This window comes from Chelonoidis abingdonii, chromosome 1 (assembly GCF_003597395.2).
Source record: "Chelonoidis abingdonii isolate Lonesome George chromosome 1, CheloAbing_2.0, whole genome shotgun sequence".
Classification (NCBI taxonomy): Eukaryota; Metazoa; Chordata; order Testudines; family Testudinidae; genus Chelonoidis; species Chelonoidis abingdonii.
This window is the reverse complement of record NC_133769.1, coordinates 105,362,364-105,377,886: the sequence shown is the minus strand read 5'-3', so window position 1 is coordinate 105,377,886 and position 15,523 is coordinate 105,362,364. Positions and strand designations below refer to the sequence as shown.

The 15,523-nt window shown below is 47.4% G+C and overlaps 1 protein-coding gene across 4 annotated transcripts in view; it reads left to right on the top strand.

Annotated features, from left to right (window-relative positions):
- WASHC4 (WASH complex subunit 4) overlaps window positions 1-15,523 on the top strand; it is a 69,529-nt gene that overhangs the window by 43,718 nt on the left and 10,288 nt on the right. For all 4 annotated transcript variants that reach the window (XR_012656409.1, XM_032787254.2, XM_032787256.2 and 1 more), the window contains 7 exons: window positions 6,534-6,688; window positions 7,367-7,441; window positions 7,536-7,640; window positions 8,481-8,615; window positions 9,448-9,556; window positions 10,338-10,404; window positions 11,767-11,853. Coding sequence is in view for 3 of the 4 variants with exons in the window: in XM_032787254.2 (XP_032643145.1) it covers window positions 6,534-6,688; window positions 7,367-7,441; window positions 7,536-7,640; window positions 8,481-8,615; window positions 9,448-9,556; window positions 10,338-10,404; window positions 11,767-11,853 (733 nt within the window). In the remaining variant the exon portion in view is untranslated. The remainder of the gene's footprint in view (window positions 1-6,533; window positions 6,689-7,366; window positions 7,442-7,535; window positions 7,641-8,480; window positions 8,616-9,447; window positions 9,557-10,337; window positions 10,405-11,766; window positions 11,854-15,523) is intronic.

Genomic DNA, 15,523 nt, shown 5'->3' with positions numbered 1-15,523 from the left:
AGCCCTTAAGAAATCTAGTAACTAAGGGGTGGGAAAACACGGAGTGGCCACTTTCTCCAGGATGGAATGTGGAGAGAGCCGCCAAGTGCACCCTCAGAGAAGATATCGCCTGGCCCTGTTGTTTAAGAGACCAGAGGTAGTTCAAAACAGTGGGGATCGAGACCTCAGAAGGAGTAACATTCTGCGTTGTACACCAGCAGGAGAAATGTTTCCACTTTGCCAGGTACGTTGACCGAGTGGAAGGCTTTCTGCTACTTAGAAGAACATGCTGTACCGGAGCGGAACAGCGTAACTCCGATCTGTTCAGCCATGCAGGAGCCATGCCGTGAGGTGAAGGGCCTGCAGGTCTGGGTGGCGAAGACTGCCGTGGTCCAGCGTTATGAAGTCTGGAAGGAGTGGTAAGGTAATTGGGCTGGCCATGGACAGGTTGAGCAATGTGGTGTACCAGTGCTGCCTGGGCCACGCTGGCGCGATCAGGATTAGATGCGCTCTGTCCCTGCAGAGTTTTATTAGGACCTTGTGAACCAGAAGGAACGGTGGGAAGGCATAGAGCAGGTGGTGCCGCCACGACATGAGGAATGCGTCCGTGATCGATCCCGGTGACAGACCCTGCAAGGAGCAGAATGCTTGGCATTTCCTGTTCGTGCGAGAAGCGAACAGGTCTATGAGGGGAAAACCTCACCTCTGGAAGATTGAATGAATAACGTCTGGTCTTATCGACCATTCGTGACAGAGGAAGGATCCGCCAGAGTGTTCTGAACCCCTGGGAGAAAGGACGCTACCAGGTCTATCGAGTGGGCTATGCAGAAGTCCCAGAGTCGAATGGTCTCTTGGCATAGGGGAGAAGAGTGAGTCTCTCCCTGTTTGTTGATATAATACATGGCCATTGTATTGTCTGTAAACACTGAGACACAACGGCCGTGAAGATGTTGCTGGAACGCCTGGCACGCAAGGCGGACTGCTCTCAGCTCCCGGACGTTTATGTGGAGCGTTAGCTCCTGTGATGCCCAAAGGCCCTGGGTACGAAGGTGACTGAGGTGAGCCCCCCAACCGAGAGATGACGCATCTGTCGTTAGGGACAGCGAGGGCTGCGGTGGATGAAACAGTAGCCCTACACACACTAAAGAGGGAGTCAGCCACCAGTCGAAGGCGCGTAAGGTGCTCGGGGGAACAGTCACCAGAATGTCTGTCGGGTCCCTGCCCGGATGGTAGACCGAGTTGAGCCACGTTTGAAGGGGCCGGAGGCGGAGTCTGGCATATTTGGTCACATAAGTGCAGGCGGCCATGTGGCCTAGTAGTCCGAGACACGCGCGAGCCAAGGTGGTTGGGGAGTTCTGCGGACCTCGAATGATTGCCCTGATCGTCTGGAAACGTGGCTGAGGTAGGTAGGCCCTGGCTCGAGTGGAGTCCAGGGTTGCCCCTATGAAGTCCAGCCTTTGTGTAGGAACCAGTGTGGACTTTTCTGCATTGAGGAGCAGCCCCAACCGGGAGAATAGGTTCATGATTATGTCCACGTGCTGTTTGACTTGAGTCCGGGAGGTTCCCTTGATGAGCCAGTCGTCCAGATATGGGAATACATGTATCTGCTGCCGGTGGAGGTGGGCGGCGATGACGGCCATACACTTCGTAAACACTCTTGGAGCCGTGGAGAGGCCGAAGGGGAGGACCGTGAATTGGAAGTGCTGGTGATTGGCTACAAAGCGAAGATACCTCCTGTGTGGAGGGAAGATGGCGATATGGAAGTATGCGTCCTTCATGTAGAGGGCGGCATACCAGTCTCCAGGATCAAAGGACGGGATAATAGTCCCCAGGGAGACCATGCGGAACTTCAACTTGACCATAAACTTGTTGAGGCCTCGCAGGTCTAGGATGGGCCTGAGGCCTCCCTTGGACTTGGGGATCAGAAAGTAGCGGGAGTAAAACCCTTTTCCCTTCTCGTCTAGTGGTACCTCCTCTATTGCTCCTGCGGCAAGGAGAGACTGCACCTCTTGCAAGAGGACTTGCTCGTGAGAGGGGTCTCTGAAGAGGGACTGGGTTGGGGGGTGGGAAGATGGGGTTGAAACAAATTGGAGGTGGTATTCTTGCTTCACTGTCCGTAGGACCCAGATGTCTGAGGTCACTTGGTACCACGCCGGGAGGAAGTAGGAGAGGCGGTTGGCGAAGGGAGGAGAAGGATCCTGTCCAGAAACTGGTACGCTGTCCTCGGGCGTACCTTCAAAAGGTAGACTTAGGCCCTGGAGGCGCTTTTGGGGGGCCGGGGTTTTGACCCCCTTGGGGCCCGGACTGACATCTACGGCCACCCCGCCCATGCCTTCTGTTGAAGTCTTGTCTGTGCAGGGGCACAAAGTATGGCCGGTGGGATTGGGGCCGGAAGGGTCTACGTTGGGTCACAGGCGTAGGCATGCCCAACAAGCACATAATGACCCTGTTGTCCTTTAAACTCTGCAACCTGGGGTCGGTCTTTTCAGAGAACAGACCCTTGCCATCAAAGGGTAAGTCCTGGATGGTGTATTGGAGCTCGGGTGGCAGGTTGGAGACCTGTAGCCATGAGATACGCCTCATGGTGATACCTGAGGCCAGAGTTCTGACTGTCGAGTTGGCCGCATCGAGAGAAGCCTGGAGGGAGGTTCTAGCCACCTTCTTCCCTTCTTCAAGGAATGCGGCAAATTCCTGGTGAGAGTCCAGGGGTAGAAGTTCTGTGAATCTACCCACCTCCGCCCAGGTGTTGTAATTATAAAGGCTCAGGAGAGCCTGCTGGTTGGCCACCTGGAGCTGAAGGGCACCTGCTGAATATACCTTGCTGCCCAGTAGGTCCATCCGCCTAGCCTCCTTCAATTTGGGGGCTGGCGCCTGTTGGCCGTGGCGTTCCCTCTCGTTGTCCGATTGGACAACTAATGAGGAGGGAGGAGGATGGACATATAGGTATTCATACCCCTGAGAGGGTACCATGTACTTCCTCTTGACTCCCTTTGCCGTAGGGGGAATGGAGGCTGGGGACTGCCATAAGGTGTCAGCAGTGGCCTGGATGGTCTTGATGAAAGGCAAAGCCACCCTAGTGGGGGTATCTGCTGACAGGATGCTGACAACTGAGTCCTCGACCTCTGGGACTTCCTCTACAGGAAGGTTGATGTTGAGCGCTACCCTCCTAAGGAGGTCCTGATGGGCTCTGAGGTCTATCGGCGAGGGCCCTGATGATGAGGTCCCTGCCACCGCCTCGTCTGGGAAGGAAGAGGATGATACCCCGGGGATGAGGGGGTGCTGAATGGCCTCTGGCTCATGGGTCGGTTCCTGCTCCAGCAGTACAGGGGAACCTGGTGGATGGGTCATCTGCTCCTCTGTCCCAGCTGGAGGGGGACGGCTAATGGTGGCCTCTGGAGCTCGATGCTCTGAGGAAGCGGAGCGGGTCTGGACCAATGGAGCATCTTGGGCCTGATGGTACGCTCAGGGTGTCCAAAAGGTGAGTCCTGAGACCGGACCTCTTGGAAGACCCCAGTAGGCACCTCCGTATCTCGCTCCTGGTCGTAATAACTGTTCGCGTGAGAGGACACCGACATCTGCCTGGATGGCCATGGAGGAGCAGAGAAACCTTGGACTGAGGTTCCGATGGACCTCGCTTCCTTCTTTAATGGGGACCAGTGCCAGTATTCGTAGCGGTACCGGGATCGAGATCGGGACCTGCGACCAGACCAGTGCCGGGAGGTCGACCGAGATCTCGAGTCCCTGCGGTGTGAATGGCTCCAAGAGGTACGGTGCCTGGATCGGCGCCGAGAACTGGAGTAGTGCTGTGGATAGTGAGGTGGAGAGCGGGAGTCTGACCGGTGCCGCGAGTTTGACCGGTGCCGTGTAGAAGAACGGTGCCAGGACTGCGAGCGGCGTTGAGAGCGGGAGCGTCGTCTCGACCTGGAGCCTCTGTGGGACCGTGATCTTGAGTGGTGCCGGTCTGCTGTGCCGACAGACGGCGGTCTATTCAGGGTCGGCTTGCCCCGAGATTGGATTACCCGCACCGGCGGTGCCAGAGGTAGAGGCAGTGCTGAGTCCGTTAAGGCGATTAAGTCTCTCGCCGCCGAAAACGCCTCTGGCGTGGATGGCATGGTGAGCTCTACTGTGGCACGCGCCGGGGAGCTATCAGGCGCCGGACTCGATGGCCCTTGTGGGACCGGAATTCTCGGTGCCGATTTAGTCGTTGCCGTGGCGGGTATCGGCGTCGGGCGGTCTGATCTGGGCGCACTCTCTGGCTGTGACGTGGGCGGTGCCAAAGCAGCAGGAGTCTTGGCTGTCGTCGATCTCGGGGAGAGGGAGCGACGTGGAGTCGACTTCGGTGCCAGTGGTGGCCGGTGCTGAGAGTCTTTAGGCGTACCGGTGCGATCTGGTGCCGTGGGGGTGCCTCTGCTCACCAACTGACCGGCGCTCGGTGCCGAAGGTGGTGGTGTCAAGGCCGCTTCCATGAGGAGCTGTTTCAGTCTGATGTCCCGCTCCTTTTTAGTTCACGGCTTGAAAGCCTTGCAAATCGAGTACTTAGCTGTTAAGTGCGATTCCCCGAGGCACTTCAGACAGGAGTCGTGTGGGTCTCCTGTTGGCATCGGCCTGTGGCAGGCCGAGCACGGTTTGAAACCCGGTGAGCCGGGCATGAGCTCCAGCACCGGGTGCGGGGAAGGGGTTACTCCCCGAACCTGCTAACTAGTACTAACTAACTATACTATTAATTTAAGAACTTACAACTAAATCTCTCTCTCTATATATATATCTACAAGAATAACAACTATGAATACGATAACAACGAGAAACTATGAGTAGCTAGGGAAGGTGGAGATCAGCTAAGCCGCACTCCACTGTTCCAACGACCGACATGGGTGGTAAGAAGGAACTGAAGGGTGGCCGGGTCGGCTGGAGTATATATCCGGTGCCATAGCGGTGCCACTCCAGCCGACCCGAGTGTTGCTAGGGTAAAAAGTCTTCCGATGATCGTGCACGTGGCGCACGCACACCTAACTGAAATGGATATGAGCAATCACTTGAAGAAGAACACTGAGTTTTTAGTGAAATAAAATGAGGGGGAGGCAGCCTCCAGCTGCTATGATAGTCCAGGCAGGACATTAAAGGGTAGGGGGGAGAGGAGCGCAGGCTCCAGCTGCTATGATAGTCTAGGGAGTACAGAATCTTATTTAGACATGAAAGGGGGGGCGGGGGGCTGATAGAGCTCAGCCTCCAGCTGCTATGATGAGGACGGTTACCAAGCCTTTTGTACCATCTGCCGAGAATGACCGGGAGTCATTCCCATTTTTACCCAGGCGCCCCCGGCCGACCTCACTGAGGCCAGCCAGGAGCACTCATGGGCTGATGATGACGATGGCTACCAGTCATTTTGCACCATCTGCCACCGGGAAGGGGATGCTGGTGTTCAGCACTGCAGCACCCCATCTACCAGCAGCATGCAGTAGACATGGGGTGACACTGAAAAAAGGCGAGAAACGATTTTTTCTCCTTTTCTTTCGGGGTGGGGGAGAAGGGTGTAAATTGATGACATACACCCTGAAACACCCGGGAAAATGTTTTTGATGCTTCAGGCATTGGGAGCTCAGCCAAGAATGCAAATGCTTTTTGGAGACTGCAGGGACTGTGGGATAGCTGGAATCCTCGGTACCCCCTCCCTCACTCTATGAGCCGTCCATTTGATTCTTTGGCTTTTCGTTATGCTTGTCACACAGCACTGTGCTGAGTCCCTGCTGTGGCCTCTGTCTATCATAGCCTGGAGATTTTTTCAAATGCTCTGTCATTCCATCTTCTGTAACGGAGCTCTGATAGAACAGATTTGTCTCACCATATAGCGATCAGATCCAGTATCTCCCGTACGGTCCATGCTGGAGCTCTTTTTGGATTTGGGACTGCAATGCCACCCATGCTGATCAGAGCTCCAAGCTGGGCAAACAGGAAATGAAATTCAAAAGTTAAAGGGGCTTTTCCTGTCTACCTGGCCAGTGCATCAGAGTTCAGATTGCTTTCAAGAGCGGTCACAATGGTGCACTGTGAGATACCGCCCGGAGGCCAATACCGTCGAATTTCGAACACACTAACCCTAATCCGTCATGGCAATACTGATTTCAGCGCTACTCCCCTCGTTGGGGAGGAGTACAGAAGTCAGTTTAAAGAGCCCTTTATATCGATATTAAGGAGCTTCATTGTGTGGATGGGTACAGGGTTAATTCGGTTTAACGTGGCTAAATTCGGTTTAAATGCATAGTGTAGACCAGGCCATAGAGAGGTTTGGGAGTTTGTTGCCTCTGAGCTAGTGGGCTTGGTCCTTCAGCTCAAGTTAGTACAGGCTCATGGCTTTTAGATCCAGAGGTCCTGGGTTCAGTCCCCACAAATGACCCCACTAGGGCTATTGTTACAGTCTTTTCTTCGAGAGAACCCAGTTTTAAGTGCCAATGCAAGAATTTATGGATTTTCCTTTTTTGTTTCTTTGCTATTCCCCAGCACTTTAAGAACTGCAGTTAGTAGTTTAATGCATACTTTATTATTCTTGATTTTTACAGTTTATGTAACACACTACCTAGACAAGACCTTCTACAACCTAACAACTGTAGCTCTTCATGACTGGGCCACATACAGTGAAATGAGGAATTTAGCAAGTCAGCGCTATGGCTTAATTATGACAGAAGCACATCTTCCCAGTCAGACATTAGAACAGGTAAGGTATATGTGTGGGTATTGTATGTGCCACTTTATTCTGGAAGTCCTAGATAATTATTCAAGGCATTAACAAGGTACAGAAACCGAGGAAGATTAGTGGCCATTTTCTAAAATTTTGGCCTAGACGATTTACCCAAGACTAACAAGTCTTTGGCATAACCAAGGTAAAACCTCTGATTCCCAGACCCATACTTCTTCATTTTGAGCAGTGAAATGGTGTAATTAACAGTAAATAAATGTTTATTTTTTAAAAAAAAGTAGCTATTAATTTGTGAACCTTGAATATGGAGGCTTTTACGTTTTTATTTGGAAGCTGAGAAAATGGTCCAATTTTTCCCCTTTTTGCTTTGCACTTATTAGATGTGGCTAAAGAACCTCGACAGTCAAAAATGTTAAGATACAAGCAAAAAACCTGAATTTTAATGTGACACTGACTATAAAATTTAAAACAAACCATAAAATAAATCTAAGCCCTGAAGTAGCCCAGAACAAATTGAAAAGATATTTTCACAAAATTGAAAGGAAAAGGTGATGATTTTCATACATACCTAATTACTTTGCTTCCAAAAGACTTTCAAGAGATTCATTTGCACTATTAGCAGTTACTTTGAATACATTTAAATGGCTCCCAGGACGCTGTTCTGATCCATTAAGGATTTTTGCCGTATTGTTTCAGGGTTTGGATGTTTTGGAAATCATGAGAAATATTCATGTTTTTGTATCACGCTACCTCTACAATCTCAATAATCAGGTGAGGTGTATTCTGTACTTCTATGGGTAGTTCATATCTGATTTTTATAAGGTTTGGTTTTGATATGGGGTATATGATGACCTTTTCTTTGCAGATCTTCATTGAGAGAACTAGTAATAATAAGCATTTGAACACTATCAATATCCGACACATTGCTAATTCAATTCGAACTCACGGCACAGGAATCATGAACACAACAGTAAGTATCTTCTGGACTGTTTCTTTTTAATATGTACAGAACAGCGTCGGAACTCCAGCATTTCCTGACCTTTGAGTTTTTAACTGTGCCATGAGCCCTTTCCTGCACCCCGCACCCTCCTGCACCTCAGCCCTCTTCCCTGAGCACCCTCATACACCCCACACTCCCTCCGACACCCCAGCCCCCTGTCCCGGCCCTGCATACGATTTCCCTATCCAGATGTGGCCCTTGGCCCAAAAAGTTTGCCCACTCCTGGTCTATATTGTCCATGCAGACCAGGGAATGAACTATGACTTGGGGGAAAAAAAAAGAGGGGGTAGTTAATTCCAAGGGACAATATTTTAGAAAATTTTGAGCAAGTGAAAAGAAGGTGGGAAGGTTATAATGAAACTTTGCATGTAATCTTAGCGATAGAATTTACTACAATGAAAGCAGACATTCAGTGAGCTTCACTATAGCCCCACTGTTATGAATCCTAGTCATGAACCACCTGAGGCATGTTGTCCATATGCTAAGAAGAGGGACAGCAACTGGATACTCCAGAACTAGTTCCTAACTAGTCGTGGGTTTTAAAAGATCAGCCTATTGCCCCCTTATTGGCCTTTCTAAAGGAAATTAAACCTTCCAACAAAAGATTTACCTTTCTTTAGGAAGAAAGTTGCTCAGGTTGAGTCTCTTTGAAATCCACAAAATGGGGCAGGCTGTGTTGAACTTTCCACCTCCAAAAAATATGTCATAGTATGGAATAAAAGCTTCAAGAAGCTACTGAATAATAGTCACTGGAGAATCATGTTAATTTGAAAGGGTTTTTCTAATTCTGAATTCTTAATTTTACTGCAGGTTAATTTCACTTACCAGTTTCTGAGGAAAAAGTTCTATATCTTTAGCCAGTTCATGTATGATGAACATATCAAATCCAGATTAATCAAAGATATCCGATTCTTCAGGGAAGTCAAGGATCAAAATGATCATAAGGTACACTACATGTGGTATTCTTGAATAAACAATAACTTGATTAAAAACTGTGCTGCCTTTGCACTGAAAAGCTGATATGCACTGAACTGCAAATGTCAGTTTTTAAATAAAAGAAAAAATGATATGTTTATAGGTAAGTGGAACCTTCTGGTCTATCAAAATACAGTGTTGCAGTTTATACAAATTCCTGCATTGAGACTGGTCGATCTGATTCTAATTGCGTACTGAACACTAGATGTTACTCATCAGCAGACACAACATGGCACTCCTTTGTATTATAGGATGGGGTACGTTCATTCTCTTGTTAACCAGATAATGATGCTTAGTGCAGATTTAGTATAGTGTTGTTCTAAACCTCCAGTCCAAATCAAGTTTACCAAAGTTACAATAAATATTCCTATTTTGTAATAGAGGTCACTGTTGACATTAATGCACAAGCTTGGTATATGAGTACAGTAGATATCCCTTTCTCAAGGCCTTGTGCCTAATTCTCATCTTCCACCATTGCATGTCTAATTTTGAAAAAATTGAGGTTTAATGTTTGGAATAAAAATGTACTGGAATGTTCTTTGTATGTAGTTTGCTCTTATAAGAAGAGTGCTTTCTTATTTATATATAGCAGTAACAGATCTCGACTTTGCAAATGACCTGGTCAAATGACACTTTCACAAGCTACTATGCACAGATAGGGTTACACTTTCAAAGATTGAACAAGGAATGTGTGTGAATGTTTGTGAGGTGGTGGTAGAAGGTAAAATGATGTTTAACATGAAAAGTCAAGTAGATTCTTCAAAGATCAGTATTCTTACAAACTGCAAAATTGTTTCTGTAGTATCCCTTTGAGAGAGCAGAGAAGTTCAACCGGGGCATCAGAAAGCTTGGAATGACGCCTGATGGACAAAGTTACCTTGACCAATTCAGGCAGCTCATAAGTCAGATAGGTATGCATCACCGTATCTAAAAATATGTTACAAACATTTTAATGGCAGAGGTCTTTGTAAGCCTATAACTACACTGCTTATTTTACCTATATTTTAAGGTTGAATCCCAAATTCAAGCCTGATATAAGCAGATGCATTTCCATTGAAGTAATTGGAGTTTTACCTAATTACACAAGAATGGGTCCTAAATGTTTTAATATAAGATGTATCTAGAGCTTGTATGAATGTTTTTTTATTTGCTTTGGGGATCAATTTTTATTTGTTTGACTGAGGCAACATTCATCCAGGTTGAGTATCTTTCCCACTAAATGAAAAGTACAGTTCTGTTGGACTCGGATACTTCAAAAGGTGTTTTGAATCAAATACAAATGTGTGCATATATTAAATAGTTAAATTTGATTTACTAGTTGTAATAATATTTTTGGCACACTGATGCCACCAATGGTGTAGGCATCTAAAGCCTGATCTTATGAACATTTCCTGTATCTTACTGCAGCATTTGGACCTTAATTAAGGAGTTCAAAAATGTAGCGCGTATGAGCACAATCTCGTTAGATGAAGCCAGTCATGGCTCATGTTTCGTTCTTCTAGTTGGACTTTGTGCCATTAAACTCTAAAGTATCTGCATTTTTTTCTCCGTGTAATTAGTTTCAGAATATTTCTCTCGTAAAACCATTCTGGCTACCCCAAAGCATCAGAATATCAGAGTTAACAGGGATTTTAAAATGTGTACATGTAAATATCTAACTTAGGTATGTTCCTGTTTTTCTTGTTTTTAAAGGCAATGCAATGGGCTATGTGCGAATGATAAGATCTGGTGGACTTCACTGCTGTAGTAGTGCAATTAGGTACCTACATGAATATATTTCATGCTGCTACTAATATTTTATATCCCAGTGCTACCCATTCATACTGATATTCCCTTAGGAAGGTCTGTTTTTTCCCTACATATTCATCATTTGACTCAGAAGTGCGAAGAGTATTAAGAATAAGTATGACATTTTCCAGGATACCAGCTTTGTATTTTATATTAATGTTTTTAAGAGGAGAAGTCCTACAGAAAAGTCAAGCTAGCACATTATTTAGCACTGAACTTGCGAGGTCCTAAGTGCCCTTGGGTCCCATTCATGTCAGTGGGAGCTAAGGAGCCCTACGCCATGAAGGATTGTGGAATAATGTTATGGAATAATAAAATAGTTCAAGCAATATTTTACGCACTGTACAAATGAGACAGTCGCTGCCCCTAATGGCAAAAGACACACCCGCAGGACTTGAAGGGAGCGAACTTTGTTTATATGTATTGTATATGTATTAGTCCTATGTATTGAACATTTTTGAACCTCCATAAGTGTTGTACATTCTGACGACACAAGTAGACATTCTCCCTGCCCTTAAGAGTTTACAAACACAGTTAACCCATTCCTTTCTGTTTAGATAACAATTGAGTTTGGAAAAGAGTCTGATACCATGTGCTAAGGACACTGTACAAGGCTATAAAGGAATTGCATCTTTCGTCCTGCAAACTAGTTCAGAATCCCTTACATTGCAAAACTGACTAATTGGAGTTCCTTTAAATAGAAAACCATAACCTTTTGTATAGTATAGCACATTACATAGGTGAGCTCTTACAGACCAAAATGATTATTTATCATTGCATATAGTGCCATAGTGTACATAACTTTTTACAGAGAGAACAGGATACAGTTTGTACTCTGCAAAGTTTACAAGCTAGGTATTGTACCATATGGTATGTGGCAGAAAAAGAGATGGCATCAGGTGAGGGGAGTGGGTGGTTTATGGGCAGTATTCTGAGGCTGTCTGTTTTCTCAAGGTGTTCATCATGTTTCCTCTTGTTTGTTAGCTATGATTTTATTTGGATGGTGTGGAAGTACGGGTCATGGTTGAAAGATGCTGTTGGAGGAGTGGGAGCTTGTGTAGCATATGGGATTGGGGAGGACACTGCAGGCATAGCAGGGCAGCATGGGAGAGAGCACAGAGATTCTTGTGGAAGAAAGATAGGAAGGGAACAAGGCTGGTAGTGGAATTAACAGACCCTGGGTGAGAAAGAGAGAGAAGATGTACGCAGAGCAGTGTCAGAGCCTTGAAGGCAAGGGTGGTTCATTGTGTAATTTATTCATAATTTAACTTAATTGATGCATCAGTGAGTAAACTACAGTTAAATGTAAACCTAACACACAATAATTGTGTAGGTTTGTTCCTGACCTTGAAGATATTGTTAATTTTGAGGAACTAGTGAAAGAAGAAGGACTCTCAGAAGAAACACAAAAAGCAGCCAGGTAACCCGACAATGTGTTTTGAGATGTGGGGAGGCAAGCGTCTTTGTTTTTAAACTTGTGTTTCGTGCCTTTCTTATTTAAAAAATTCAAATGCTTTACAAGAGTTAAAATGTCTTTGTTTAATCAGAAACAATAGGCACTATTGCTTTAAAGATGCTAAACTGAAAATGAGATTTGTACCAATTGGATCCATTTGGAACTCAGCTGCTCTGTAAAATTGTCATTTGATGAGGAAAGTTCTTTAGCTTGTAAATGTCTTAAGTTTTTTAGAAATCTCCTTTCTGGTTACAGAGACTTTAAAAACAAACCCGCTTCACTAATCCTATTCCAAGGCCTGTTCAGATATCATTGAGGACTCTGGGAAAAGCACCACCTGGCCACCTTGGCTTGCGTAGTGGAAGGAATGGAGGAAAATGAGCATTTTCCATTTGGAATACGCTGGTGAAATGTGTAGGAGGAAACCATTGCTTTCAACTATATTGGGCTCTTCTCAAAAGCATTCTCTCATCCAGAGAATAGCAATAGCTGATGGTGGCCTATCTGAACCACACTTGCTAAAATGTGTTCTGAACACTGATGTATTTTAAGTGATTCAAGCTTAGATTTCTGTTGGTTTTCTTTTCTTGTTTAAAGGCATCAGAGTGTGACCAACAATGGGTACAGGGAATATCTCAATTGCCAAAACGTTCTGATAGTCATCTATCAAAGCCTGTCTTAAAACTGAACCTTAAACTGCGCTTTTGAGGCTATGGATGGGAAACAAGCAAATCTTCTGCTTTATAGCCCGTACTCTTTACCTGCTGCTGAAATAAGCCCCTTCTTGTTCTAAGTCTGTGGATATAACTGTATTCTGCTCACCTATTAGCTGGCTATAGATCCAGTTAACAAAACATGAGCTTTCTTTATCATTTCTGCTGTGAGTAAATACTAGATTTGTTGTCACTTCATCCAGGTGGAAATTGAGAGTTAGAGTGGTGTTTTGAGGAGGTCAAGGAGAGTTTTACCATGTTGCCATAGAGTTCCACAACCTTTAGTGCAGTCAAACTTGCTATACAGGTCTGGCTTATTTCCTTGCAATACGCTTTCTGATTTGAGATGTAAACTAATAAAACTTTGCACTCGTTTTCTCCCTACATCATTGTCATTGAAGGGAGCTTTCTTTGCTTGGAGTGAATCTCCAGAAAATGTATTCCAAGAATTCTGAACTTTTTAAGAGTGTATATGTATAATTTTCTGGTGCATAGCTTCTTTCTGCATCACCAGTAATGGTTAATACCCCACAACTATGGAATTTGGAGGCAGTCCAGTGTTGTTTCTGGAGGCTCCAGGACTAAGCCTAGCCCTTCAGATCAGGCCTCTAGATTTTCTGTCTCTAGCAATGGAGCAAGTTGGTGGTTTGGTTTCCTCTTCTTTCTTTGTTCATGCGGCAGCAATTTATCTTCTTTCTCTTCCTCTTCTTCCCCTGGATTGAGTATTTGACAGTGAGATGGTTTCAACCACCGAGCTCCACCAGTGAAGCACCCTCCTCTCCAGGACACCTCTGCCCCATTCAGGCATGGCAGAGCTATCCTGAAAACAGCAGACTAAATCTAAGCAATGTTTTCCATGCGAGGCACCATTTACAGGCTCTTCACAGGGCAAATTATGCCCTGCCTGTTCTCTGTCAGGGCATGGGGCTCAGACTGGACCGGTATGTCAGGTCCCCCCATCCCAAGAGCGTCAACTCTAATGCAGAGTCTAAGGAGGAGTAGGATGCTATCCAGCCAGCTTGGGGTAAGTCCTCCAAAAGACAGGAGGGAACTGTCTGCCCGTCCCCCTCCTCCCAAATGATCCCAGAGTCCCATCCTCCAGATACTGAAGTGGGTCCTCTGGTCCCTGGGGAAAGAAGTGGGGTTCCTACACCATTCCCCTTCTTTCCTCTAGGAATTGGGGCATTCTCCTCATACTCAGGGGAAGGTCTAGCAAACCCTGAGATTCTGGAATCCCAAAAATCAAAAGCTAGCATCACCTTTTGCAAGGCAGCAATTAGTGTTACTAATGAGCAAGTGGGGTGAAAATCCAGGGTCAAACCCTCTCTCCTTTGACTTCACCACCCTGTTCACTCGAGAGAATGTTTGCTGGTGCTTTTCTCCTACACAGAGTCTCTGTGTTCTGTATCAAGCTCACTGCCCCTTTCCCACCCGACAGCATGTCTGGCCCTGCAGAAAAGCCTATCTTTCCCAGGAAGCCCTCCCTTGGATTGCTGCATAGTGGAAATTTCAGTCCAAGAACCCTCACTCACAACGAGGGAAAGGGGTGCAGATTTCAGGCAGCAGCAGAATGGAAATTGCGCCTGCTTATCATAGTAATAAAACCTTGCTCTGCCAGGGAAAGGGTTTTCTCTCTCCCTCTCTTGCTCCCTGTCACTCTCTGCTGGCTGGCTGCTCATTAGAGTGTAAGGAGCACTTCAAGCAGCCTGTGACCAGAACAGAGGCTTCTGAGGATTCTGCTCCCCATGAAGTTCCACCATCATGGTATTAAGTGAGAAATGCCTTCCCATGTTCAAAATGATCCTGTTACTGAGTAAAGCCCTGAGTGGTATGGGGCTGCTCCTACAATACTTATGGGCTTGCCAGGCCAGACAGCTGAACTAGCCAGCCTTGGGGAGCAGGCAGGCAATCTATCATGTGGACATCTAAAAAGTGACTTCTACAACTGAGGTATTTGTACTAACACTTCTCATTGGTTGAGAGGTCCTCAGACCAGGATAAATAGCATGCTGTCTTCCACCTGTAAATTGATAGAGGAGCTACACCTCTGCCCCGATATAACGTGGTCCTCAGGAGCCAAAAAATCTCACTGTTATAGGTGAGACCGCGTTGTATCAGGGTAGGGAGAGGAACTGCTCCCCGCCCCAGCTCACCTCTGCCTCCTCCCTGAGTGCACCACTGCCACTCCGCTTCTTCCTCCCTTCCAGGCTTGTCACACCAATCAGCTGTTTGGCCTGTCAAGCCTGGGGGGGAGAGAGGGGGCAGGAAGAAGCAGAGCAGCGGTGACGGCGTGCTCAGGGGAGGAAACGGAGATGAGCTGGAGTGGGAAGCGGTTCCTCTGCGCCCCCTGTTACTTGCTGTGGCCCTCCTCAGGGCACCTCACCCCAGCTTACCTCCGTTCCGCATCTTCCAACGAGCGTGCCGCAGCTCTGCTTCTCCCCCCTCCCTCCCAGGCTTGCTGCGCCATTCAGCTGTTTGGCGTGGCAAGCCTGGGAGGGAGGAGAAGCAGAGCAGAGCAGCGTGCTCATGGGAGGAGGAGGTGGTGGAGCGGAGGTGAGCTGGGGCGGGGAGCGGTTCCTCTGCACCCCCCCCTTACTTGCAGCCCCCCTGCCCTAGCTCACCTCTGCTCTGCCCCTGCCTTCTCCCACGAGCGCGTCACAGCTCTGCTTCTCCTCCCTCCCAGGCTGGGCATGCCAAACAGCTGATTGGCGCAGCAAGCCTGGGAGGGAGGAGAAGCAGAGCAGAGCAGCGTGCTCATGGGAGGAGGAGGTGGTGGAGCGGAGGTGAGCTGGGGCGGGGAGCGGTTCCTCTGCACCCCCCCCTTACTTGCAGCCCCCCTGCCCTAGCTCACCTCTGCTCTGCCCCTGCCTTCTCCCACGAGCGCGTCACAGCTCTGCTTCTCCTCCCTCCCAGGCTGGGCA